This window comes from Falco rusticolus, chromosome Z (genome assembly GCF_015220075.1).
Source record: "Falco rusticolus isolate bFalRus1 chromosome Z, bFalRus1.pri, whole genome shotgun sequence".
NCBI lineage: Eukaryota > Metazoa > Chordata > Aves > Falconiformes > Falconidae > Falco > Falco rusticolus.
The window spans coordinates 31,378,281-31,406,137 of record NC_051210.1 but is presented as its reverse complement, the minus strand read 5'-3'; the positions used below and the strand labels follow the sequence as shown (position 1 = coordinate 31,406,137).

Genomic DNA, 27,857 nt, shown 5'->3' with positions numbered 1-27,857 from the left:
TGGGACTGTGGACACTTGCCAGGTAAGATTTCAAGCTTTTGCTTCTCCAATTGGTACAGCTGCTTTACTGCCAGAGAGCACAAGAGGAACATATCTAAAACGGCTAAAACAAAGACACATGAATACTAGCAGCATGTAACAACAGATGTTTCCCCCATTGCTCCCCAGTAAACCTTCCTCTTTCTCCTAGCAGCAATCCTTTCACTCAGGCTTTCTTTGCCAGGATTCACACACATCAACTTCCTCATCAATTCTATTGGTAAGAGGACTTTCTTTCCCAACATCTGACAAAGAAAGTACAGGAAGCCAAAAACTGGACAAGTGGCCAACAAAGATGCAAAGATCGGCAAGAATGCGAAGGAAAGAGACACTTGGTTACTTAATCCAGACCTCTATGAAGCACTGAGGTACCCTCTTCCCCCAAACCTCCACCTTCTGTACTTTGCAGGCCACCTGCTCACCGCTTGACAGTCACTGAATTCCCCTTGCTCATCCCCCTTTTGACCCTCACAGAGAAACCTAACCTGTCATTTCCCAGTAACTTACTCATCACCATCACAGGTTTAGCTCCTGTGCAACAGACGCAACAAGGCAAGCTCCGGCCTTGCACTGACTAAACACGTAAGAGAAAATCTCATTTTCTTTAACAATCAGTTGTACTCCTGGGTTTTATGTACTGGGTATTTCCTTGCCAATTTTGGTGATGGAGTGAGAGAAAAAAAACAAAACAAAAGAAAAAACCAGCCCCTAAACCATATCCAGTGGTCCAAAACAGCAAGCCAATAAATAAGCTGCCTCAGAAATACAAGTTGCATAGCTATGCTACAGTCACTGCTGAAATTATGGAGTAGCTGCAAACCCAGTTTCAATGCCCACTGCATGCTGGCTGCAAAACCCGAAAAGTTTATGGACCAAGCTCCGAACGACAAAACAGGAAAAGAATTCTTAGGCTGATAATGGATTATCTCCGACCGCAAAGGTGAATTTTGCCTCTCGAGGCTCAAGTACTACTTAAAAATGCAGAGAAAGAAACAGACGAAAATAAAGTTTCTGGTCAGGGAGCTGCGAGGCGCAGCCGGCCGGTTTGAAAAACGCGGCACCGGCACACGGGGCGCTGCGAGGCAGCGCGGGCCGGCGGAAGGCTCAAAACCACGGGCAGCGCCAGGACCGGGCGGGGGGCGCGGCCGGGGTAAGCGCGCCCAGGGTAAGCGCGCCCAGGTGCGCCACCCCCCGCCGTGCGCCCGGGCCGCGGAGCGCCGCTCTCTTTGTTCCCCCCACGCAGAGGCAGAGCCACGGCGGCGCAGGGCTCCCCACCCCGCGCAGCCCCTAGGCCGCCGGCCCCGCCGCGGCTGGGCGAGGCGAGGCGGGGCGGGTCCGCCAGGGCTCCGCCGATTCCGGCCGAACGGGAACCGGCCCGAGCGGCAGGGTGCGGCCCGGGCAGGGGCTCGGGAGGCGGAGCGAGACCCCCTCTCCCGCCGGAGCAGGGCCGCGGCGGCGGGGCGGCGCACGGAGCCGTGTGCCTGCCGAGCGGCCCAGCTCCGGGCGGGGGGCTGGCGGCCGCGGCACTTACCCAGGTGAGGAGGCTCTCCCCGAGCTCAGCCCGCTCCAGGCTCGACACGTTGAACATGGTGGGCGCAGCCAAAGGGGCCAACGGCCGCGGCCAGGCCAGTACCGCCGGCGCCCGCCCCGCTCCGGGCCGTGCCCTGGCGTCGACACGTCAGAGCGACCTGGCAAGACCCACCCGGGCGCGCCTGCGCCGTCCGTTCGCCGCGCGGGGGCGGGATAAGCGCGACGCAGCGTCGCGACGCTGGCGGGGGCGGGGCCGCGGCCGGTGGCGACCGTCGTGCGCGCGCCGGGAGTTGAGGTACCCCCGCGCGGGGCCGCGCCCCGCCCCGCGCCGCTGAGGGGAAGGGGCGGGGGCGGGGTCTCCGTCCGGCACGGCCCGACCCGGCGGGGGGCTCCCCCACCCCCGCTCCGCTTCAACCGGCGAGGGGCGGGGAGGGGGGGGCGCGGTCCTCGGGGGGCGTGAGCAGCGCCGTGGGCGTCAGCCGCGTCGCTCGCTCCCTTCTGGTGCGGCCCGGCCCGGCCCGGCCCGGCGGTGTTTAAGCGCGCTGCCGGAGGCGGCGGTGCCTGGGGATCGGTACTGTCGTGAGGCGTGATGAGACGACGTGGGGCGCAGGCCGTGGGGGCCCCTGTAGGCCGCTGGTGCCCCTGAGGCGTGCTGGGGGTGGGGGCACGGCCCCCCACGGGCTTGGCCGTTTTTCCCCGCCTGTGTGTGCCCGCGGCGGCGGCAGGCCGGTGGCGGGTAGGGGCTGCCTCGGAGGGTCTCGGGCAGGGCCGGGAGTTGCGTCCAGCGGCACTCCGAGCCCCGGCTGTCCCCTGGCCTCGGTAGCGTTGGCTGGTGAGGATGCTTTTGCTAGTAATACAGCTTGGCTTGCGGAATGAGCAGCCTATACAAGGCTCTTCTCTTTCTGGAGTAGCAAATGACATAAACTTTCTCTCTGTTATAGTAAAAAACAATTAACATAAGAGAAAAGTTACTTATTTAGCGTTAGCTGCACGTAATTCGATTAATTTCTCATCTCTAAGAGGAGTGTGTTTAGTGACCAGAGGGGCTATGTGTCCTTGCTGCCCCAGGCAGAGTAGCTCTCCATCTTGGTGCAGAGGGACTGCCTGAAGAGCTCAAGGAACACCTCAGTAGTCAGTTGAGTTTTGGGCCATCCGAAGTTTACAATGAAATTGTTAGGTGTTGTGGTAAGCTGTACAGTTCCCTGTTAGCAACTGTCATGATGTGCAGCAATATGGATTAGCCAATACAGTGTACTGGTAACAGCTGAGGATTAGATAAACAACTAAGAAAGGAAGGGTTGTGGTAACTGCTGCTTTCTTCCTGATTTCTCACAGTTCTTCCATTAAATAAGTTGGTAGCATGGGCAAAATCTGAGTTTTCCTTTATGTCAACCTGTTTTGAATTAAGTTGTAAAAGCTAGGAAAATTCTAAATTTCTTCCATTTAAAGTACCTTCTTACTGATCTCGTTGTATAACCTGCTGTTTTCATTTTTAAGATATGAATTCAAACTGCCTTCATTTAAAGGTAGCTTTTACACTGAGGAATGGGTTAAAAAGTCTTAGAAAGCTATGTAAGCTGTGCGATTGTAACTTTTCATTCCAAGTTTTAAGGTGTACTTTAAGCTATGTGCTTATTCTGACAAACAATGCTTTCACAGGTGTATTTCAGTGTTTAAGGCTTTCTGCCACATCTTCCTTTATGTACCCATTTCCCATGCTGCTTTGCCTGTTGTCATGGTGTGTAGCTTATGTTTTGTATTTTGTTGATGCAAGCAAATACAATAATACTTTTTGTCTTGCTGTTTTAGGTATGAATTTATATACGGAAGCATTGTTTTCTGCAGTAAAGAATTATTGGGTACTTTTCTTAAAAGAGAGATAAAGCCTTTTCATTCTTAGCTGACATATTACCATATTCCAGTAAACATTATAATTGACTATTTCCTTTTTCTTCCTGTCTGATCAGAAAAGTCAGATATCCAAACTGAAAGTGTTGGCAGGCTCTTTCTCATCTTCCTAACTCCATATGAATTCAGTTCTACCCTGGGTTTTTTTTAGGGCTGTATACATTTCAGTATGTTTTAGGTTTACAGAGCAGTGGAAAATTTTGTCGGAGATTGTTTTACACAGGTCGCATGTCACCCAGACAGATAGTTCAAATATTAATGTTATACAGACCATTGATTTTGTCTTTTTGCTTCAAGCCATCAACATAGTTTCAGGCTCATGGGGAAAATGATTGGAGACTTTGTTTCACAGTAGAATGTGTAGTAACTTGGGATTATTTTCCCTTACAGAATTACATCTGGAGTTTGCATCTGTAGTATTTTTAACTTGCAAAGCATGACCCCACCAGCAAAAGTAGAACATCTACTTTCTTTTTTTCTTTTTTTTTCTTTTTTTTTTCTTTTTCTGTTTAGGAAAAAATGTGCCTCAGCAAGTGCTGACAGACTTTGCAGAGACCTGTTTTACCAGGCAAGTGCCTCAGCTGGTCAGTTCTTAAGGTATATTCAGCGAAATGATTATTTGCCTACTGAAATGGCCCTCTCCCCTGTTTTGGCAAGACTCTCTAGGCTTTTTCCTTTCTCTTGCAAAGAGCATGCATGCCTATAAATGTAGTCAGTGTACTCCTGAAAGCAAAAGTGGTTTATGGTGAAGAGATAGCTGAATATGATATGGCTGAGTTTGGCTCTAATTTTGCTGTATCAGGCAAACTGATTTGTGACTCCAAGGTTGCTGCTAACTCATCATAATGTTGTGTTAACAGACTGCTTGAAATCCTAGTAAGGTGTTCAAAAGTCACAGAATTTATCTTGTCAATTCGTATGTTGCTATATTTTACTCTTTTTTAATTCCCTTAGTAAATATGCCCTTTGGGTGGTCTCCTCCTGATTTTTGAAATGTATGGAGATACTTAATACTAGAGGTTATTGTGTGTGCTTTATTCAAATTAGACTATGCTCAAAAAAATGAGAAGCTAACAAATCCTGTTTCCTCAAAACCACTTTTTCTGAGTGCACCATCCACCACTTCCCTTATATGTATTTTATAATGTTAGGTATGTCTGCACTGCTGTTTCAAAGGCCAGCTTTAGTACACTGAAGTACATGGATAAAGTGTACCGGTTAGGATTCAGCTGATTCAGGCTAGTTAACTTCAGCTAGAGTCTTTAGTGCTGTTTATCCATTTGCTGTTTGTCATGCATGCTTAAGGCCTGCTGGTTTTAACCCCTTCTGAATGCAAAATAGGCACACCCTTGAGCTTTTCATGAAGGAGAGTAAAAAATAACTGTAGGATGTAAAAGAAGAGACTCGAACCCTTATGGGTTACTCTAGGTTTGCATGTTTTAATCGGTCCAGCAGCGTTGGGTCACCTCTGCAGAGAGTGACAAGCTTACAAGATTTTCAGTCACATATTTATAGTATCTACCTAAACATTACATAATCTCTTGATTCCACAATAAATCTAGTATCAGTTCCTATCTTGACAGTCGGCTTCACAAGTTGTTCCGTATCTTGATCACCTCGCTATTTTGCTTCTTCTTTCAAGGATGATTGCTTCAGGTTCCGTACGTCCCAGTTCTGAGTAATCACAATAGACAATCTCCATCGTTTCAGCCTTCTAAAGGTCAGGGTCTCCTGTTCTAAAAAGCTCGTTTGAACTGTCAGGCATAATCTTACTAATATTAAACTTTTATTGTCTAGCATTTATCAGCTGACTGCGCTTGCAGTCCTGGTTTGGGCTATACAGGGGACAAAGATTAGGTGTACAGCCTACAGTAGCACTGATCTGGCATTTTCCTCCAACAAGGATCCAGTTTGCTGGATCAGATCCATTCATAAAGTCCTTTTCTCAACCACTGACAGTAGCTACATGAGCTGTTGCTACTCTGAAGCAGGAAGTAATTGAATAACTTCTGATGACTGAGGTCTCAATTATTGCCCCACATTTAAGAATTTGTCTATTTGGGGGATTTATTTCTATTCTTCGCTTAAATGAAAAACACTGAATATATGTATGCCTTAGATATTTCAATGTAAGCTTATATGCATGCAAGGGGTGGGTTACAGAATAAATTTACTTTATTTTATTCTTAAAAGTTGATTTCTGTTACCTAAAGCAGGTCAATTTTATTACAGACCTGTTGATAAAAATGAAACCTTTGTTTATTTGTTGGTTCCTTTTATCATGGAAAAAAAATTTAAGGCGTTAAAGCCTTTTTGCTCTTAAAAAAATATGACTCATAATATTTTACTAATTGGAGAGGAATTAGCTTATCCTGGGAAACACATGATCCCTGTCAGTTAAGTAGTATTTTTAAGGAGGGAGGTAATGCTTCTGCTGATAAAAGACAACTGGCAAAAGGAATTACAGGCTCTGACTTGCACCCTGGCCCACCACCACTGTCTTAATTTTACAGTTTTCTTTCAAGCACGGAGGGTGGTTGTCAGTACTGCATCAAAAAGAAAATACTGAAAAGATGAAGTAAAAAAACCCAAAAAACCAAACCCAGTTGTTTTGTTGTCTGGTTCACTCTTGGCTCATCCCTGCAATGACACATTGTTATCCAACATGTCTTTCAGTTGATGACCAAATTCTACCATGCTCTCAAAGTCAATGAAATGTTGCTCTTGGTTATTAATTTTGGATCTCGTCAGTATCACTTGTGCGTTATCTCATTGTTTACTTCTCAGCCCTGAAGAGAGCCTCTTACTACTTTTTCATTATGCTTGTATATTCCTTTGGTAGTGGGTCCTAAAATCTCTGGTTTTGAGAGTATATTAGTGTGTGGTACTTCCCTGATAAACCTGGAAAAGTTCAAATCCTTAAGAAATCTATGGGGATGTTCTGACTTTGGATAGCTGACAATTGTTTAGTGTATCATGGCAAACACAGGGTGGTTTTTCATTCTTTATGAATCATGACATGGGGCATTGTTCTAGCTGTGCAGTATGTTGAATGTTGAAAGTTTTCCTAATACTTTTCAAATCTGAAAAATGAAGAAAGAGTACATCCATGCTAGTGTATTTCCTCATGCCCTCACATGTGATCTGTATGAGTTTCCAAGAATAAAAGACATTGTAATTGCAGTATTCTCATTATGGTTCTTTAGCACACCCCACCCCCCCACCCCCCCCCACCCCCCCACCCCCGTAAACTTGCATGCATTGTTTATATGTAGCCACAGAGGGAGAAATGTAACTTCTAAGGCCTGTGGGTTCTTACTTGGAATGTAAGTAACTTAGCATTGCTTTCTGTCAGTGATCACTCTCAGAAAAACTGATAATAAATGAGGTGATCTTGTGTTCACATGGTTAGTCTGTGATGGGTTTTACAAACAAAATGGTGTGATTTTTACAAATGCTAAATTCCCTTCCTTTCTATTTCCAAGCATTTTTTGGACAATTTAGTCTGATGTTTTTCACATTCTGTAGCTATCAAGAATCCTAATGCAGATAAACCTGATCCCAGTTTAAGTACTGTTGCTGCAAAGTCCACCTGTAACTTAGCTACCCCAAGAGGAACAGTAGAGTCATTCATCTTTTTTTCCCCTTACTGAGCAGTTGTGTTGTTTTACTTCAAGCCAGAGCCAGTAGTTTAAAGATGAGATTAAATGAAACTGGAAATTAAGTTCTGGGCTCTTTTGTTGTTGCTTTTGATGTAGGAAAAAGGCCTAATATTTTTGTCAGATTTTTAAACTTTGCAACTAATACATTTCACATTTCGAAGTTGATTGTATAAATTCCAATTCTGATGTGAGTGTCATTAAGTGTGGTTTGGCTTTCATCCCCTTATTTGGAACACAGGGTGGGGTTATCATTTCAATTAAGGAAGCTATTCTTGTTAAATGGCTAAAAGGAGAAAAAATCCTAGGTGTAACCGAACATGAATTCGCAAAATTTAATCTGTTTTCAATTACTGCCTATTTTTTCCTGAATTCATTCTATTAATTTGATACTTTTTTGGTGTTAATTTCAGAGAGTTAGTATAGGCAGGAATTAATTTCTTGTGTGAAAAAATAGAGCCACAGCATTAAAAATATTCAAACCTTCTTTGTTATTTTAAAAAGAAACAGAAGTAGCATAAATCTACAGAGAAGAAAGACCCGCTTTAACGATAATGTCTGAAAAGCCTGTGGTGTGGGATGCTGATCTGAAAAGGGTAATATGATGAAAAGGTTGATGAAATACTGTTATTTTTGCATAATGAGACAAATGTAATGGATCAGCATAAAAAGATTGAATTTAATACAAACCACATAAAGTTCCCATTAAATGACATAAAATTATTAGTGGTTATTATTTTAGGAAAGATTAGGTTTTTGTGATAAAGTCTGGTTCTGGAAGTCTTCTGTGGCATACGCTTAGTCGTTATCAGTGGATGTCTCTGAAGACTGAAGGGTCATCGTTACATCATTTAGAATTAAGTCTCCTATATCCTGCTTATTAATTGTACCAACTGAAAGAGCATCACTGCAAAACACATGCACTGGGAGGCAAGATTCCTAGCAACTATTCTAGGACTGTTAGCCAATCTATTACACATTCAGACCACTGCAGATATGTTCATTAGCTGTTGTGGTTGCACCTGAAGAAACATGAACTGCGAGCTTGCAGTTCTAGGTATTTTGTTTGAAAGTGTTCAAAACAGATTTGAGATCAGAAAATTCCTTCCTCCAGTCAGACGGTTTTCAAATAGTGTATTTTAGCAGTGTTCTCCTTGTAGCCATTGCTTTTTTTTACGTGCTAGCCCAGGGATAAGAGTAGAAGGAGGTTGTTACTGTCTCTGAGGTTTGAATGACTGTTCTGAGAAAGTATGTATTGGTCTTTCGAAGTGAAGCTCTTGTCTTTGTAGTTTGTAGTCTAGACAAATCATGTCAGCCCTCCTGTGCAATGGTCTGATTCAAAAAAAATGCTAGAGGTAATGAGGGGAATATGCTTAGCACTTGTTGGCTGTCCAGAAGCAGCAAGTAAGTTAAATCATTAACATGAGCCTTAAGCATTGGTAACCCATTTTCTTAGAAATTAGTAATAGAAGAAGCTGGGAGAAAGACTTGAGACAGAGATTCCACTCCCCTCTCTGTACATCTTGTCAGTATTGATATGTAGATGAATACGAAGCTTTTGAGGGAGTGGTGTTTTATGTAGCCAGAGAGACTGTGCAGTTTCATTTGGACACTTAAGTTTGTGTGAAAATGGTTATCGAGAAAGTGGTATGTGGTAATCAAAAGGGTGAAGTAGATACGAGTAACTGGCATTATGTGCGGGAAGGAAGAGAAGGTGAGGATCTGTGTATTTCTTATACATATTTTGCTGCTAACATTGGCACCATAGTTTGGCATTTCAAAAAGAGTGCGCGAGTAGAAATGAAGGCAGACAGATGCACTGAGTGCTATTAACGGTAGGCAGGTAAGGGTTAAGAGTGCTGTTGCAAGGATCATGCAGGGAGGGAGAGGGAGCTCTAGAGCGAATGTCTTGAAGGCTGTTCGGGGAAACCGAGTTAACTTTGTGTGATACTGACAATTCCTGTGTTGGCTTCAGAGCACACCAAGCAAGCAGTGACACAGGAAGCCTTTCAGGTGACAGTGTGAGCAACACTTGCCTTCCAAAGGTGCAGTTAAATCATCTACATGTCTCTGCCACAGCGTGTATTTCTGAAAAGAAGTGCAGAATACTTAATGTGATGTAGTTGTTATTAGCATGTTGGTCTGTTCTAACAGAGCTGATGCAGGACAATGGAGGAATCATCACACGGTAGTTCCTTGGCACTTCCTTCTAGTTTTGTACTGAGTGGTCAACCCAGAAATAAATGTGACATAGTAAAAATTAGTTGACTAATGATAGTACTTAAGGAGATAAGTCTTAGGAATTAAAGATACAAGCACGCTGCTTGAGACACAGTATGGAACATTAGTTTCCTAGAATGTTGTATTGAAGGAAAGAGAAGCTTCTTCCAGGATTGGATATGCAAAGAAATAAATCATACAGGTTGGGAATGTTGAGCTGGGGAGGCATCACAGCACACCTACCAGTCCAGATCCTCAGTGATAAGGAACTGCTTCTCAGAAAACTTCCACAACACCTTAGCCTCATGCCTTTATAGCAATGTAATTGTGTAACTAGCTACACAGAGAAATGCTGTAACTCCTTGTATAGGCTCTTGTTCCTATGTAAGACCTTTCCACAAAGATCTAGTCTTTTATTCTTTAGTATATATGAAAACTTGGTCAATATTGACCTACTTTAAAAATTACTCTTGATGAGTCACTGGTGTTCCACCTTTGGGAGAAGTTAATCTTTCCAAATTATTAGCGGTAGACTGACATGTTGAAATTTTGCCAGGGTAGTCATTAAAGGTATCCACTAAAATCCTAATGACTTGTTCCATTCAGTTTTGCAATTAATTCAGGGCCAGACAGTGTCTAGTGATGTTTGCTAGACAGCAAGGCTCAAATTAAAAAATGACACATGAGCTGTGGAGTAGAGAAACACTGATGAAAGTTTGCAAGCTTAAGGCACGCACACTGGACTAGGAAGTAAAGTGAATGGTACCAGTCTTACCTGACCTCATAAACTGATGCTGAAATTTTCTCAGCTCTGTATGAAAAATACTTTGTGTATGGACACAGCTTCAGTATGACTTTTCGGTCATTTGCAAGTTAATGTCACTCTCCTGGTTTTATGATATCCACATCTGTGGTTCATTTCACTTCCTGTTTAAAACAGCAGTGATTTAGCAGTGTGTTGGAAACTATTTTATTTTGCTTGTCTCCAGCTGTAGGATAATAAATGTTAGTGTTGGCAAGTCATTCTGCTTGTTGCATATATGAAATTAATATAAAATAAATTATCTAACTAGGGAAGCCTGATAATACTCTTTCTTTCAAGTTTTTCCTGTCCTTCCAGCTGAAAGATGGTAAAGCTTAGAAAATACGGATAAAATATGAAGTGCATTGGGTGATTCCTATGTATCCAAATGGGCATTTAACCCTTAAAAAACAGCTAAACCCCAAATGTCCTTGTTTGTTTCTTCACATAAGTGGTGAAAATTAGGTTCTTATGTTATGTTAGCCTAGCAGGAATGATGAGTCATGTAATAGCTAAAATTCTAGATAATGCAGAGCCATTACACCTTTTTTAAATTAACTGTCCTTATAATATGTCGAATTCAACAGTGACTTATTCCTAGGCAAGTTGTCTGGTAAAGACTCCCACGTAAAGTATCTACCTGATATTTTAAAAAAAATCTTCAAATCACAGCACAGTCATTTAAGACTTGTTTGCCACTGCGCAAGGCAAATGTTTTGCAGTCCTCTGCAGCAAGCTCAACGTTTGGTAAAAACGCCTTTGTTCCCTTTTCTTTTACTGTTTTTTTTCCCCCAGTAATGACTAATCTGTTGCTTCAGGAATTTGTGTGTATGAATACATCTGTATACATGTTTGTAACTTGTTCAAAAAGTGTGTGTATGTTTATATATTTCTTTTTACATTTTAGAGCTGTGATGGCCAGTCACCAAGCGGAAGTTCAGAGTTTGAAGCTAGATAATGATTCAGTTATAGAAGGAATAAGTGACCAGGTACTGGTGGCAGTTGTGCTCAGTTTCACTTTCATTGCTGCTCTGGTATATACGCTTTTAAGGTGAGAGAATATGTTGACAGGAATTAATCAACATACCTGCATATGTAAAATTTTAACTTTCTCAAGAAATTTTTGCATTGGTATATAAAACAACTGTGATTTTGTGACGTTAAAAAAAGATTGCTTGATCACTTACTCTGTTTAATTATTTGGCAGAGTTTCATAATCTAATTCACAGTTAGAATGAAATAATTAATTTCTCAAAAGTGACGTTTAACTCTTCCTTGTCTTCATATGATCAAACTGAATAATGTTCATCATTCCTTAAGACTGAACATGGCTGAATTCACAGTTTACGTGGCTGGTGTGTCATATCTGCTTACAAAGTACAGGCTTGCCAATAATGACACTACAATCAAGACTGGATATAATCCTCTAATGTATAGTCTAGTTGCAGTCTCCTTCCAAAAAAATAAACCCCCAAAAAAACTCAAACCTGAATAGATTGACTGATTTGTATATAATTTAGTATGCTGGAAAACAGTGGATTTTAATATGCTTTCTGTAAAGGAAATGCTTAAGTTCATAATTCAGTAGCTTTTATGGTCAAGTAATCAAAGCTTGTTTTTCATTTCAGAGGTTTTCCTTACAACCTAACAAATACCTTAGCCTGTGTGATTTGGGAAAATGTCTGAGCTTTCAGATATGCTGGGGTTTTTTTAATGGATGTCTGTAGACTTCTGAACACAGAAGAGTTTTAAGAACTAAGAGAACTCAGTTTTAATGATGCACTGGCATTATGGAATTTACCAAGTAGGGTCTGTCCATATGAAAAATATTAGTGAGGTAGGAGACATTTGAGAGCAAGCTACAAAAGAAACCAGAAGTGGGAAAGTTTGGTTGGTCTGCCAGGCAGTGCTGCTGTTCAGGACCAAGGAGACAGTAAAGGAGTCTGAGAAATGTACGCACTTCACCTTGTTTTTCTTTCTAAGGCTCTTCCAGTTACTGAAATGGCTGCAAGAGTGCCTTTTTTCCCCCCTGCTCTCTTATGCTTTCTATACCCTTTACATTGACATTTTTAGCATTTGTGACTTGAATTTTAAGTGTTTTGTTTAAACGTGTTTTTTTTAACTTCATAACAGAAAGTAAGTTAGGAACATGGAAGAAAAGTGAATGGAACAAGTGTCAGCAGTGGGCAAGAGTAGTGGGAATTCACTCAGGATTGGAGTTCAGGGGGGGTGATACATCAGTGGTGAAGGATTACTTGGAGAGGGAGAAAAGGCCAGTTACTAGCTACCTCTACAGTGTAATGAGCTAAGTAAAAAGTTTGTGGATCCTCTTACATGTCCTGATGGTTTATTTTCTGGAGGGGCAAACTCACTTGGACACAAAGCTTTCATACTTCAGAAGTCTTGAAGCTTGTTTGCTTTTGCACTGTATGACTGAGTACTGGAAGTTCTATCACCATCCTCTTAGCTCTCCACTGTGCCTTCTGGTACCTTCTGAAATTGTCTGTATTCAGCAGTATTTTTCTGCTACCTGCTTTGTATTGTTTCCGTCAAAATCTGCACAGTACAGTAGAAAACCTGTACAGTACAAGAAGTATAATAATTTTTATTTATTTGGCACTGAAGGGGAAGTGGAGGAGAAAAGGAGTATTTTCTTCCGTAGTTAACTTAGGGCCATACAGTGGTCTGTGTGTTCCTTGTACTGTGTCTATTAACCCAGTCTCTTTGCCAGCCGCACTTCTGTATGCAACATCTGAAATACTTAAGTTGAGTAGGAACAGGTGCAGGCTAAGAATACCTGAAAGAAAGTTCAGGGGAATGAATAAGGTTGCAGGAACTGAATAAAAAGGGAAAGTAAGCAGCGTTGCAGTAGATTTTTAGGGGGCAGAAGTGAAACATGGAAAGAACTATTAAGGGATATGGTTGCTGTACTTGTTTCCAGAAGGGAGAACTCAATGAGACATCAGAACAGGGCATGAGCTGAAGGCCTCTCTGCTTTTGGTGGAGAAACCTATTAGCAGTAATTAATGTATGTACTACATTGCAGATGTTTTGTTCAGTCACTGGAAGATACTTTTGCAAAACCTGTATGTCTTTGAGTTATAAGTTTTTATAAAATGCAGCCAGATTTTTTCCATCATCTTTTAAACTTGTGAGTAGGTTATCACATTATAAATGAAACTGTAAAAATTTAGTTCATGCAACAAATTAAAGGGAGCCTGACCCTCCAGTGTTTTGTATCAGAGATTCCTTACTTGTCTAATATGACTTACCTAATCCATGCTTAAGAATCTGCAAATTTAGATCTCTTCCTCTCATTTTTCTATTCCATCATGTTGTTTGATTATTAGATCAAGTCAGTATTTTCAGTAGAAGTGAGATTTTAATCCTTGGAAGTGAACAATGGCCACCATTGCACAGGGTGATACACCAGCCCACACCAGTACCACCCCTCCCTTTCCATGCGTGAGACTGCACACTGAATGAGTAGGCAGCCTTCCTCCTTCTGATACTGATACTCTGGTGGAGCCCATTGTGATACATAGTACAATCTTTCCACATCATGGGACCTTTTTCCTCAAGTTATGGAGTGCTAACACTCAGAAATGGGGAAATTAGAAGTCTTTGCACCTAACTATTTCTTTCTGGCTTGTGTTTGATAATGCCTGTAATTAACATAGCACCATAGTAGTTTTCATTTATTTTGTCACAATAATTACATGAAGGAAGTTATGAATTGGATATGTCTTAAGCTCTGTCTGTCCCCTCCTGGACATTGCGCAGTGTTCTGCTACCTCAGCATCTTATGCGTAAGTGACAGATGTGCATAGCGTACCTCTACAGCTCCACAGATACCCTCATATATTCAATGTAGTATGTGATACTGAAGTCATATAAATGAACACTTAAGCAGCAAATTTGCAGTAAGTTCTTTATGAAGGAATCAGAATAAATGGGCTTGTAATTCACACCTTCCACATGTGTGTGATTCAAATTGAATTTCAATATATATCAAAGTTTGGCGAACTGAAGGTGCAAAATATGCTAATTTGTAGCAACTAAACAGAAAAATACTTTTGTATGTATAACACATATGACAGACAACATCCACAAAATCTGACTCTTGAGACCCAGCTGTAAGCTTCCCATCATTAAATTTTCATATGTCACCCACACTAGTGTTAAATAAATTTACTTTTTACAGATAACCGTGTAATTATTGGTATGAAAAATATGGGGTTTGTCTGTTCCTCTGAAGAAAGAATGAAGGAGGCAGAATGTTAAAAGATATCTGTAATGCAGTATTATGATTGACCACATCAAATGAAGGAAAATACTGCAGTTCCTAGAGCCGTTGAGGAAATCATGTAAATAGAACTGCAACAAGCAAATGGCCTAAAAATTCAGCCAGTCCAGCCCTCAGCTCTGACAGAAGATCAGTTTGTCTAGATCATCCCTGGAAGCAGTGCAACCTGTTTTTTGATTTAACTTTAGTCAAAGATAGATTGCAATACCCTGAGGTAACCTTTTCTGATTTTGTACATTTAGTAGTTAGAAATGTTTTTTGCACCAACCCTAGATAACTGTGGGAAATAATTGCTCATATTTATAGAATGAAGCCGTATCCTGTCCCCTTTTCTCTCCATGAGCAGTCTGCTGTATGAACTGGCATTTCTTCACTCTTTCTCTTAACGTTTAAAAAATGTAGGCCATCCTTCTTACTCTTCTGAACTTCCTCCAACTTTTCTACATGTTTTTATGCATTTAGCCCAAAATGGAGAACAGAATCCAGCTGAGACGTCAACAGTGCTGAGCAGCATATATCGCCAGAGAAATCCGTATGAATAAATAAAGCATAAAAATTCAGTTCTGAATACGATGCTGTGGGCTCATGTTGATTGTAACTCAGCACCTCTTAATGTTGTCAGCACGATTTTAATTCCAGTTCTGTTCCCGTTGTGCTTTTGAATTTCAAACTTGTAATATCCAGCCTCCTTTCTTCAGTGAATCTGTTCCCTGTGATTCCCCTTGGCATCTCTAACCTGTAGTTTTCTTGCCTGTAGAATCTTTCTTTTTAAAGAGTTATTTAAAAAGAGTGATTTATTTTTATATCCAGTCTGCTGATAGTTACATAAATTCAATGTTCTAAATCTAAGAGTTTGTCTACCCAGTCTTATGTAAATGTTCTGCCTTACTCTTTCATGTATCAGATAAAAGTGAAATAATTAGGGGGTTTCAACTCTATAACTTAAGCAGTGAGTGAAAAAATAAGATATCTGTGAGTAGACCAACAGTACAAAAACTAGCAGTGGAGACCAAAAATATTTCTGCATGAGGAATATAAAAGCTTTCAAGCAACTTGATTTTTTTGCAGGTTAATGGCTTAATTTTTTTTCAGATTAAAATCTAGTTTTAACATGATTTGATTGATTACGGAGTCTCTGAAAAATCTTGCTGCTGTACAACTTTAAATGTCCAGAGTAATTTAGGATCTAAAATAAATGTCCTGTTTCCTTAATTATTTGTGTACTTCCTTTAAAATGCTTTATAGCAGGAAAGAATGATTTTTTTTGCCCTTTGTACAAGTATTTTTTCATAATTCTCAGTGTTGGGTCACAGCGTTCAGTTTTTCTTACTGCTTATATTTCCTTTCACAGAAATGAACATCAGAACATACACCCAGAAAATCAAGAGCTAGTGCGAGCTCTTCGTCAGCAGCTTCAAACTGAGCAGGTGCTGTGCTAAGTGTTGGCATTGTTCAGCTGCCTGGTTTGTGGTAGAGTAGACTTCTGTGAGATTCTGGAAGAAGCTAGTCTTGAAAGCTATGGAAGCTTACTTACTGTACAGAGGCATCCTTGAACTTTATCAAGTAATGAGATAATGTAGGCATTTTAAAATTGATAAGTAATTAAAATTAAATATTTGGGTGGTTCTTTTTTAAAACAATTTTTTGCCACAAGGTGGAGTGTGTTTGTTGTGTGCTTCCTGCAGTGTTCCTGGGAACTTAGTGGTAAAGGAAAGGAAATCTGGAGTACAGCTTGCTGCCACAGGACAGAGGTTAGATGTTTAGACTGATAAACTATGTGTAGTGGAACAATGGCACAACAAGAAGAGCCCAGGCAACAGAGTTGACAGAGGGAAACTTTTTATCCAAGCCTTTAATGGCAGGGCATGGGGCAGTGGTTTTAAACTGAGAGACGTAGGTTTAGGTGTGGCGTAAGGAAGAAGTTTTTTACATGAAGGTGGTGAGACACTAGGCCACGTTGCCCAAAAAAGTTGTGGATGCCCCATCCCTGGAAGTGTTCAGGGTCAGGTTGGGTGGGCCTTTGAAGAAACTGATCTAGTGACAGATGTCCCTGTGTATGATAGGGGAGTTGGACTACATGATCTTTAAAGGTCCTTCCAACCCAAACCATTCTATGGTTCTATGACTGCATCCAGCTCTTACATGTAGAGGAGGGGATGGGAGAGTCTAGGCCACATTACTGGAAATTGCTGACTCCCAACCCTAGACTGAAAAGCCATACTTTTGGAGAGTATTGAGAAGAGTCTTTCATCATAATACTTCCTAAAATAATGACAGATTTTTAACTACAGTGCGTATTCGTGTGCAAAATAAATATGGCAACATGAGAAAAAACAATTTTATGGCAGTGACATACACAAACTGATGTCTATGCTTGCACTTGGGAACTTGAAATACTGCAGCTGGTGAGCAATGCCAGTTACCTGGGTATGGACAAAACTACTTGGAATAACAAAGTACCATTCTTAATCTGAATTACTCATGCTTCAGCATGCATAACGTAACTTAACGTGAAGGACCAAGGAGGTTCTTTCTTTGTGGTCTTTAATTTGATTGAAGCACATACTTATGTAACGGCTGAAGATAAAATAATGTGTTTGTCACAAGAACTTGATTAGTGCACCCAGTTTTGCATTTAAGTATGTTTGATTTTTGAATTTAAATATATTTTGCTTTCATTTCACATAGTTTTGCATTTGAATGTTTGACTTCTACTAAATGAACACTGGTTTTATTGTTTGTTTTAAAACTCGATAGACATGTAAAAATAGTATCTAACACTTTGCATTTTTCCTCTGCTCCAACAGGATGCTTCTGCTGGTGACAGACATCGCTTCTATACAGATATGTCCTGTCCAGTCTGTTTGCAACAGGCTACATTTCCTATAGAAACAAACTGTGGACACCTCTTCTGTGGTAAGCAACAAAAATCCCAAGCTGCAAAGATAGAACAGAAATACAAACTTCTGGCACTAGTACAGTCACCCTAATGCAAAACTTTGTTCAATTTTTAACTGCTTATCTTCTAGTCTGCATTAGAAATAAATTGTTGAGAAAATAAACAGTCACTTCGAGATTGTGCTGCAGTTTTTTCCTATGCTATCAGGACTGGAACTGCGGTTTAATTTGAAAATGTCAAGGACAGAGTATAACTTATTTCCAGATGCATCTGAAAGAAAAATAGTGAAGAGGCTGAAAAACATTTGGAAATGTATAATTTTAAAATAACTGGTTTAGAAAGAGTAAAAAATTCTGCTTGCATTGTCTTTATCTCAGAGATTTGTTTTTCTCTGGAAAGTCCTGAAAAATTAAGACTAAGTTCACAATGCTTAAAGCTTTTGCCTTTTTTTTTTTTTTTAGGCTCAGATATTCAAACTTAAATATAAATGCTCTATGTACCATTTCGCTTCCTCGCCTTCAGGTTCCCAGCAGGATTCTTTAACTGCATTCACCTAGTTCTATGGAGTATATAGTGCATCTGTGCCTGGTTGTTTAAATGAAAGAATCTACAAATTTGGAAAAGTACTCAGACTTTTATATATTTCTTCATCTGTTGAAACTGTGATAATAAAACCAGGTTTTTAGGATAGGTTTTACATCTCTTGACATCTTTGTGACATCTGGATTTTAAACTGGTAAAATTTTTGATTATTTGCTTTTTCAGTTAATGATTAAGAAGGTTTCTGTCTTTTCAGAAGTAATACCTTAAAATTAATGATGCAGTTGAACCTATTCAGGATTCTTCTCATTAATAGCATTGAATTTGAACACATTGGTTCTTGGAATCTTCAGTTAATGCCATGTACAAAATTACACCAGAAAAAAATAGTTTAACCTAACTGTTTATACACTTCTGCTGTTTTCTTTGGTGTGTAAGATGCTATTTCATGCAATGGGTGTTTCAACTCAGAAGCTTAAATGTCTGTAACTTACCTTCATCAGGTTCCTGTATTATTGCCTACTGGAGGTATGGCTCATGGCTTGGTGCCATCCGTTGTCCAATCTGCCGACAAACGGTAATATTTTAAGTAATCATGGACCTGATAGTTTGGCTATCTAATATATCTTACCAATATATCTAATATAACTTACCAAAAAAGCATTTACATGTGAACTGCAGTAGTGAAACTGACAGAATAAGTCTGAGAAACTGAAAGAATATGGGTATGTGAAGTGTAGATGGTGAACATTAAGGGTGGTTTTTAAACTTTTTGCTTTGCCAAATGGCTCAAGAAGTACAGATTGTTTCTACAACTCAAATTTAAGTGAACAGCGCTGGTAACTCAAGTCCTTTTTCTGTAAAGGAGTATATGAAAACAGAAAATCTTAAGATCTCAACTATGCCTCTTTCTGTTTGGGATGTTAAATAATAGCTTTACCAGAACTTGCATCTGAAAGACCTGCCTATTGTGGAGGGCTGCCAGTAGGCAGTATACTGCTGGCTTCTGAGAAGTACCCTCTCCCTTCCTTCTCTCCCTGCCAAAAAAACCTACCCATGTCAATTTCTTATTTTGTCCCTATTTTTAGTTTGTATGTATTATTAATTTGAGCTTTGTAGAGCAAGCATTAACTTCCTACGCAGAGCAACTTACATTGTCAGTTTGAAATATGTCCCTGTAACTCATTAACACTTAGGATCTGAGTCTTACAGTGTGTGTTTTAACAAAAGTACATCTTTATTTTAACAGTGCACAAACTACAGAGCTAGTAACTTCTGATTAATTATATAATGTGCTGCACACCCTTCCCCATACATTATATCCTGCTTTGATTGTGTGCGTCAGCAGGAGAAATGACTGTGACAACACAGAGGAAGGAAAGAAAAATAGATATGACTGAGGAAGAGTCAGCAGGAGAAATGACTGTGACAACACAGAGGAAGGAAAGAAAAATAGATATGACTGAGGAAGAATGAGTATAGGTTTGGAGTGCGGCCAGTGAGGAGGGTGACACAAAACATAAATGTGAGGAAGATGGAAAAGGGGAAAATAAGCGATTGTTGTAGTGTCTGTCCTTAAATAGATATTCTTCTTTGTCTGAGTAACAGGTAAATTGGGTGGCACTGCTTGCATGGTTATGCATTCATTCTCACCTATGAAGTAAGAATAAGGTCTGATTTATAAACGGGGTTTGGAAGTATGTACACGTGAACAACATGAGTCATACAGAAGGTTTGTGGCAGGGCTGGGAGTTGAATGTAGATCTAATCCTGCTGTCATTTCCTAAATGTGACTACTGCACAGGTATACGTTTAGTGGCCAGTACAGAGGGAGCTTTTGGAGATTGTAATAATTTAAAGTGCTATGCATTTTCTGTTTCCTATGATAACCTGAATTTTATATCAGATTCACTTCCAAATTCAAGTCTTAAGTTTTCAGAAACTCATATACAGAAAGATAACGTAAGATATATGTGAATATGACCTTCCATGTTTTTCTGTTTGCATGAAAGTTAATACAAGAACATAGCAGAATTCTCTGTGCTTACAAAAGAGCTGAAGATCTTTTCCTCTTAACTCATTATTCAGTATTATTGTCCTTGGTCTTGGTATGAATATCCATATGCAAAAGTGTGAATTTGCTGCCTGTTTGCTGAAATGCAAGGCCATTCTGAAGTTGGGAAAAAAATTGCCTTATCGATTGCTTTATTTTATATTCAGTTTAAGAAACAAAACGAGAATAATTTGGTAAATTAACTTTATTCTCCAGATCATTCATCCCACTTCCGAAACCATTTTGGTGTTCAGAAAAATTTCCTGTAAGCCTGTCTGAGAAGGAGGGTTCTTTTTCTTATTTTTAATAACATTTTTTCAAAATTAATATACTGTAAAGAATTGTAATCAATGAATTTGTTAAAACTTAGCAGCAGTATCCGTGTTAGTAGTTTTTGTTTTATTTTCCGACCAAATATTCAACTAAAACAGAGTTTGTTCTCTAGTTAACTGGAGATTACCATTTTCATTTATAATTCACAATGCCTCCATTTAAAAGACAGCTGCACATGTAACAAAATCTCCCTGCTGTGCTTAGGTAACACTGTTCTTACCACTCTTTGGTGAAGATCAGCAGGGTGCAACCCAAGTACTTCAAGATGTTAATGATTACAATCGGCGATTCTCAGGACAGCCCAGATCTGTAAGTTTTGGGTAAATTTGGGTGGAAGTCAGTGATTTTGGGGGAGATTAACAGCATTTTTTGTGATCTGCCCTTCCTGCCTTGTCTTTTCACCCCCCCTGGGATATGTATGGATTTTCTCTTTGTGATGCTTAAGGACTACGCACATTTTCCTTGAGAAATTTGTGTTTATATAGTTAGGGCAAACCCATGACCTTGAAAATATTTATTTGTAATTTGCGAAAATGTATGGAAACCTGCGTTTTTATTGTGAGTGAGAACTGGTAATAAGCCTTGAGTTCCCTGTTCACATGTTAAGTTCTTTTTTAATTGTGACTTGTTAATTTGAAAGGATTAATAGTTAGTCAGTAAAAATACTTAATGAAATACATGACCTGCAAGGAAGGATATTGACTTGGTTGATCTTTTTACATTGATTAGAAGAATGTGAAGTTCTACTCCATGCCTGCCTTAGATTTCAAGCTATATGTGGTGTTGATTTTTTTTATTTTCCTCCTACATTTTGTGACAGTCTATTCTACTCTCTGAGTGAAGAAAACAGGATAATTTTTTTTATAAATAGCTAAGAGATGGCTGAAGTGCTATGAACTTTAGAAAGTCAGCCTTGTGAGCCTGTCCTGTATGTGCAAGTTCTGTGATTTGCCAGGTGGAATGTGCACACTTGCATACTAGTAACTTCCCCGCTTCTCTTCATCTGTTCATTCAATTTGGATAAAGTGACAAAATGTTAGCAAGAAAAAGTTACAGTCCAAAGAGACACAAGAGGTGTGAGACTGGAGTTCTTTTTTTGTGTGTTCTAAACTATGAAACAGTTATTCTTTTGATCCAAAATAGACTGAAACTACCTTTCAGGCTCCATCAGACCTCTCTGTGTCGTCCCTGATAATCAGAGGTCACACCAGAAGCCTGCATTAAAGCCCTAATCAGACTGGATAAATTGTCTTTGGTTTATACATGGTGTATTGCCTTAACCACATGCAAAATTCCTTTCTAGGGAACTTTTCAGCATTGGCAATAACTCATTTAATGTCACGGGACTGTGGAGAAAAAGGAACCAGTATAAAAAAAAATGTTAAAGCTCACCCCTCCCTATGCCTCACAACAAAAAACTGAGTATTTTCTGCTTCACTGAGATGACAGACTCATTGTAGAAAAATGGAAAGGAGTCAGGGATGGATTCACTTAAAGGTTCTTTAGCTTACTTTGAAGCTTGATCCATCCTTTGGAAGCTTATGTGAATCCCTGGTTGTTTTTCACTCCAGTTAACCTGTTTGCTGTTTCTCACTTTTTCAGTCAATTGTTTTACTCTAGTAGTCACTGCTTTTCCTTCTTAATAGATGTCAATGTATTTTGTAGTGAGTTACATGTATGTTTTATGGTATAGAATAACATAGTTTGACTGTTTCTTGAAAATTTATATATTCTAAACCTGCTTACCCAGCAAAACTAAATCCAGAAAGTTTTGTCTTATCTTGGTTTAGTTTAATTCTTACAAACTTAACAGATTCCAAAGCTGTAATGTAGTAATAGAAACTTCAGCCTGGAAAAAGACCCATTTAGTGTGAATCTGTTGCTAAAGCAAAATGCTAACTTTAGCTTTCTTTCTTCATAGATTATGGAAAGAATTATGGATCTGCCCACTTTATTGCGGCATGCTTTCAGAGAGATGTTTTCTGTTGGTGGCCTCTTCTGGATGTTTCGCATCAGAATATTCCTCTGCTTGCTTGGAGCCTTGCTCTACCTGGCTTCACCTCTGGATTTTCTTCCTGAAGCCCTCTTTGGAATTCTGGGTTTCTTGGATGATTTCTTTGTTATTTTTCTTCTGCTGATCTATATCTCTATCATGTACCGAGAAGTGGTAACACAGCGGCTGAATAGGTGAAATGAACAAAAATGACCCAAATGCAGAGGCAGTTGTGGAAGGTTTTAGAAAGAGATCTGTAGCATAAGTATGATTTAGCAAGGCACCTGTGTACAGTTTCAGTAGTTACACTTTCATGACTGGTCATCTTACACAAATATGAAGGGTTAGTATGTGGTGATGCTTAACTGGAATCTTTGTCTATTATGTATGTTTCATAAAGATGAGGTTAGTTTAAAGATGTAATAAACTACCTTCATCTACTTCCACCTGATGAACAACTATAAGTAATCAAAGCAGAAGGCACCTCTTTTGGTGTGTGTTTTGTGAAAAAGGAGTCATAGTAAAGGACTTCTAACAAGAAGTCCATTTGGGTAATCTAGACACATATAAGGAAATTCAGAAATTCTTCACAGCACAGTTACCATACTAAATTGTTTAATATCTCCAGGTTGTGGGCTATAGTTTTTGAAAATAAAAGTGGTTTTGTGTGTCTGTGTGGAAGAAGAAACCCAAGGACCACGTTACAGTTATCACCCTGCAGTCTGCTGTTGTCCACAGGATTCACAAAAACAAGGAGAACACCTCAGTATTGCTTGAACTGCACTATGTACAGTTGCATGCAATTTGTACAATTTTATTTTTATATTTGGGAATATGCACACAGTGTCTGATCTAGATAGGGAAAACAGTATCATGCATGCCAGACTGGTTAGTGCTCTAATAGGGGCATGGTTTTTCTTTTCAGGCTTGTTCGTTTGGTAGGTATGTGTGTGTCTTGAAAGCAGAGGTTTTACACTGCTTGGGTCGATGCAATGTGTCTGAACTGAGAGGTTTGCATTCCTTTAGTTGCATTAAAGCATTTAGCCAATGGAGAGAACCCTCAAATCTTGGGTAGTGGTTGAAGGAAAGAACTGAACGTTTACACTACAGAACTTTACCAGAATGTACATCTGCAATACAAATATTAAACAACTTAGATATTGGGGTGTTTAATTTTCAGTTGGGATTTGTTAGTGATGGGTTTTTTTGGTTGATTTGCATGTAGGTAGAGGGAATTCTGAATTATCTTGAAAAAGTTCTGTGATAAGGGACCACAAAAGAATCCTGGAAATGTTTTAAAAAATACCAGGGTATTAATTATCCTTGAAGTTGATATTTTTTTGTGTGTGTGAATGTTAATTTAGGCTATCATAGCTACAGATGTAAGTTGGAAATATCTTCATTTTAAGAAGTGAATGCCACTAGAAACATCAAGGGTATGGTAGATCTATATACTTCTTAGCTACAGGAATGATAATTGCCATTTTATTTTAACTTCCTGAGTACTTGAAGGACAGTGATTAGACAGATGATTCTTTGCGTGTCTGCATGTATGGGATGAGACAAAATAAAAGGGACCTTTTCACAACTGTCTTTTGCCCATGCAAGAGTCTTTCCATGGCTTTTAGCACCTAGGCATGTGCAGGAAGACAATAGAGCTAGCACCTGACATGTCAGTCATTGGGGCTGGAGATTGTCCTTGAGTGTCAGTGCTTTAAGTGACACATAAAAGTACATTCGTTGACTTTTCATTTGAAAATTTGCTTTTGAAAATCCAAAGACATTTTACAAATTAACTGGAAAGCTAAATTTTCCTTGTTGCTGTTTGTTAGAGATGGGCAAAAGGAGAAACAGGAAGTGAAACAAGGGTGGGAGGAGGAAAGCAAGACAGAAACTGGCATTTTTGGAAGAAACTGCTGTTGGTTTTGGCAAACTAGCTGTTCTTGAGCATCTTAGTTGAGCTTTTCCTTTTGTTGACATAGCTAATGTATGGTGATGGTTTAGTGGCTACCTCAGTTAAAAGTCATTAAGGTATTATTGAGTAAGCGTGGGATATTCATAAACTGTTAGGTACGTTTACAAAGCAAGATAGTAGTTTAGGATATTTAGGTAAGACAGGATTTCGCAGGTTTGCTGTAAGCATTGTTTTGGGTTTTTTTCCCCAAGATATCCAGCTGAGTAAATTTAACACCCCCATTCCTCCTGGAGTTTATCTTGTGGGTCTGCTTAGAGAAGAGTGTGAACTGGTGTTGGAGAACTGGAGTGTGTTCATAGAATTTGTTGCTCTAGTACCTCCTTCATATGTTTATTCTATGATTTTGTTTATACTTTTTTTTCCCATGACTCTCTAAATCCAGAGTGGATATAGAGGTACTTCAAGCTGCTTACAGATGTTTTCATTTAGCTCCCCAGTTCTACATGCTACTGTGAAATAATGCAGAAATACCCATTTGAGGGGTCTGCTCCTGAAGAAAAAACCGTGTGTACCTGAAATGATGTACAAACCACATCTGAGTAGCTGTATAAAGTTTACTTCTGTTCTGTTTCTTTCTTTGCTACATTACATGAGAGGCTTCTGCTTACTCTTGAAAATTGAGTAACATTGTATGTTTAAATTCAACACATGAAATGCTTGTGAGAATTAGAACCATCCTTCCTTTTCATCAATGTGCGTGCTTGCTTGTGGAGACTTCTTTTTTTGGTCCTGCAAGCCAGTGATGAACAGTATTATAACTTGCTCAGGCCTTTTTGTGAACAGCTGTAACGTAAAGATGCACCTGTCCTGCAGCGTCTGGCTGCTGCTCCTTTACACAAATCTCAACAAACCGTAAATTAGCTATCTTGGGTACTTAGCTTGAGCTTAACTTAAGTTGTGGAGCTCCCAAGAAGCTGGAGATTAATACATGAGCACATAGTATTTCTGAACTGTGCGCTGCCAAGTTGTTCTGGTAGCAGTGGTAAAGGTAAGTGCTACAGCTGAGCACTGGCTTCTGAATGTGAAGGAAACACATGATGCTGTGTGGAGAGTGAGTGTAAACATCACTGCAGTTTAGTCTTCTGGCATGGGGCAGCTGTGACACTGAGGGGGAAGGAAAAAGGAAAATTTCAGCAGCAAAGAAGAGGTACAGGGGGAAATACTATTCTTGAAAGATTCTTATGGCTTTACCAAAAACTCTGTGAATGATTGTTCCAGCAATATTAACAAAGGGAAAGCTAAAGTTATACTTAATAGCTCTTACAGAATAACTTGTAGCATCTTCATGCCTAATGATCGTCCTTATAACAAGTGCTGTGCAGAACAATCTGTGTTGTTTGTGTCCCACAACACTAATGTCTGTGAGGATGAGGCAGAATGGTGTGATCTGGGGATACAATTTTGCCATAGGTTTCATAGAACTGTAGCAGTGACCTCTGTGTTACAATAGATTTTTAAGACAAAAAAGATTTAAACCTACTTGTTACTTTTAACAATAATAAATTGCTATTAAAGTAAGATTATCTTGATTTATTTTATTGACTTTCTGGGTGTGAAATTACTTTCTCCTCCCTTTTCCCCCTTCCCTGGGCTAAAGTTGGCAGTAACTGTACTACAGTCTTGATCAACTTTTATCTTGGTGTCTGTGAATAGAATGTTCAGAGGTAACTCAGTGGGTTTCATCTTTATATATATCATTGCCGCTATAGGGATTACAACATTTTTTAAGATCTTAGTCCCAAAAATATATTGTGCATTAGCTGTCATTTCCCTCAGCAGTGCCTTCAGATCCACAGATACTGAGCTTTCAGGATGATAAACTGGTACAGATGATTAATCAGCACTTTCACATACCAATCCTCAAGCAAACAAAAGCAAAAAGCAGGTGAATGAGAATCCAGTTAGTGAAGTAAACTGAAAGAAACTGCATATAGTCCCTGTAGGTTTACAGGAATGGTGAAGGTTGGTGTAGGGTAGGGAAGAGCCAGATGTGACTGGCCTGTGCTGCAGACCTGTGCTTTTCCTGATTTGTGCAGTGAAAGGCCCTTGGGCATCGGGAAGATGTGACCCATGCTTGCTAAAAAGTGTCCAACAAGTCTTGGCTGCAAAGTCCAGGGCCAAGTCTTCTGAACTCAGAGGTAAACTTTGTAGCCTGCTTCGATACATGGTTCCCCTGTTTATGGAAAAACATGTAATTATTTGGTAAGACGCTATTAAATCAGGTTGAAAGTTTGATGGGTATGTGCTTGTCCTTTGATCTGATGCCTCTGCTTGCTGTGGGAAGCTCAGCTAAATACTGGAGAGTTCCTCAGCCAAGGCTACCAGAGTAGATGGCTCTCTTAGAGGAGCTGTGGTACAGTTACAGTTGTAGGTAGGTTTTCTGCTTCCAGCTGCCAACCAAACAGTCAACTGCCCATTAGTCACCAATACTGGAACCCTCATTATCCCTGTTCCTTTGAGATGCAACATCCTCCTAGGTTGCCACCTTCCCTCTCGTGAGCACTGGGGTTTTGACCTGGGAAAGAAGCTGCTAAATTTCATCCCATCTATGATTCCCACAGCCCCAGGACCTGCAGAAGTTTAGGGCAGGGATAGGGCTGCAAGTGCTGTTCCCATGTGGGCAGCACACCAATAGACAATGCGGTAATTAAAAGTGCTTTCTGTAAACTGAGGATTTTCTTGATTCAGGGAGTGAGCAGTTGATCCAAGTATTTATATAAATAATACTTTAAAATGAGGCAAGCAGGATGTTAGTTGAGTTTCCTATACTACGACTTGGGCTCAGTCTCTGTATGCCCCTGCTCTGTATCACATTGCCTCATGTAAGGTGTTTGTCACTTCAGCATCCACACACAAGTCTATCACAGATACATTTCACTTGTGCCTCGGTAACCTCAGATCTCAGCACGGGTACTTCTGCTGCAGCTTTCATGACAGGTGTAAGGGCTGCTCGTTGAGTGAATTAAATCAAAGGGAGTGGAGGGGAGCCAACAAAAAAGGTCCTCTTGAAGAAAATTCCTAGTTGTGCAATCTACTCTTACTGGTACTGTATGACCCTGTATAAGAACATTTAAATATCTTTTCCTCTCTTCATGTATGTTAATACTAGGTAAAAGACACAAGAATGATGAAAACTCTAGAACCAGGAGGGAAGGTTGGAAAGACTGTTATTTTGCCTATGAGGTAGACTGAGGAAGACATGAGTCTTTAAATGTATTAAAAGTGGATGCTGTTCTCTGCTCTAGGTATGACTGGAAGAAGTGGCAGTGAGCTTGAATTCCAGCAAATAAGGCTTATATTAGAAGAAACTTGCTGAAGTGAATTGGGAAAGGTTATTATCTGGGGCATTGGTGGAACCTCTGCTGGGAGACTTCTGAAGGCATGCTAATATCCGTTGAGACTGTGCAGGAAGGACAGCTGGTCCTGCTTGGGGAGGGTGCAGATGAATGAAAGGGTAGCTGCTTTCAAGGCAGCTGGAATGGGCCTTGACAGTTGTAGAACCAGAGAAGTCCTGATCTGACCAAGTCTGTCTTGCTGCTGGTGTTCCTGACACATGTCACCTGTGTGCATCATCTGGCAGACCTGACCAGCTTACCTTTC

General features: G+C 40.0%; 2 protein-coding genes across 13 annotated transcripts in view; one reads left to right on the top strand and one right to left on the bottom strand.

Annotated features, from left to right (window-relative positions):
* The window catches only part of HOOK3 (hook microtubule tethering protein 3), a 90,996-nt gene extending 89,256 nt beyond the window's left edge, over positions 1-1,740 (bottom strand). For all 5 annotated transcript variants that reach the window (XM_037373047.1, XM_037373052.1, XM_037373049.1 and 2 more), the window contains exon 1: positions 1,571-1,740. In XM_037373047.1, coding sequence (XP_037228944.1) covers positions 1,571-1,627 — 57 coding nt within the window. In that variant the 5' untranslated portion in view covers positions 1,628-1,740. The remainder of the gene's footprint in view (positions 1-1,570) is intronic.
* RNF170 (ring finger protein 170) lies at positions 1,553-25,775 on the top strand. 8 transcript variants are annotated; one of them, XM_037373055.1, is made up of 8 exons: positions 1,799-1,864; positions 3,991-4,074; positions 11,066-11,209; positions 15,816-15,891; positions 17,272-17,380; positions 18,407-18,480; positions 20,494-20,598; positions 22,211-25,775. In XM_037373055.1, exons 3-8 carry the CDS (start codon positions 11,073-11,075, stop codon positions 22,478-22,480), a joined length of 771 nt encoding a protein of 256 aa, XP_037228952.1. In that variant the 5' UTR covers positions 1,799-1,864; positions 3,991-4,074; positions 11,066-11,072; the 3' UTR covers positions 22,481-25,775. The 8 variants fall into 8 exon arrangements, with proteins under 8 accessions (XP_037228957.1, XP_037228953.1, XP_037228952.1 ...); XM_037373059.1 differs by having other exon boundaries at positions 1,850-1,864; positions 3,991-4,045; XM_037373058.1 differs by lacking the exon at positions 1,799-1,864 and adding an exon at positions 5,120-5,197 and having other exon boundaries at positions 3,985-4,074.
* The last annotated feature ends 2,082 nt before the right edge of the window (positions 25,776-27,857 follow it).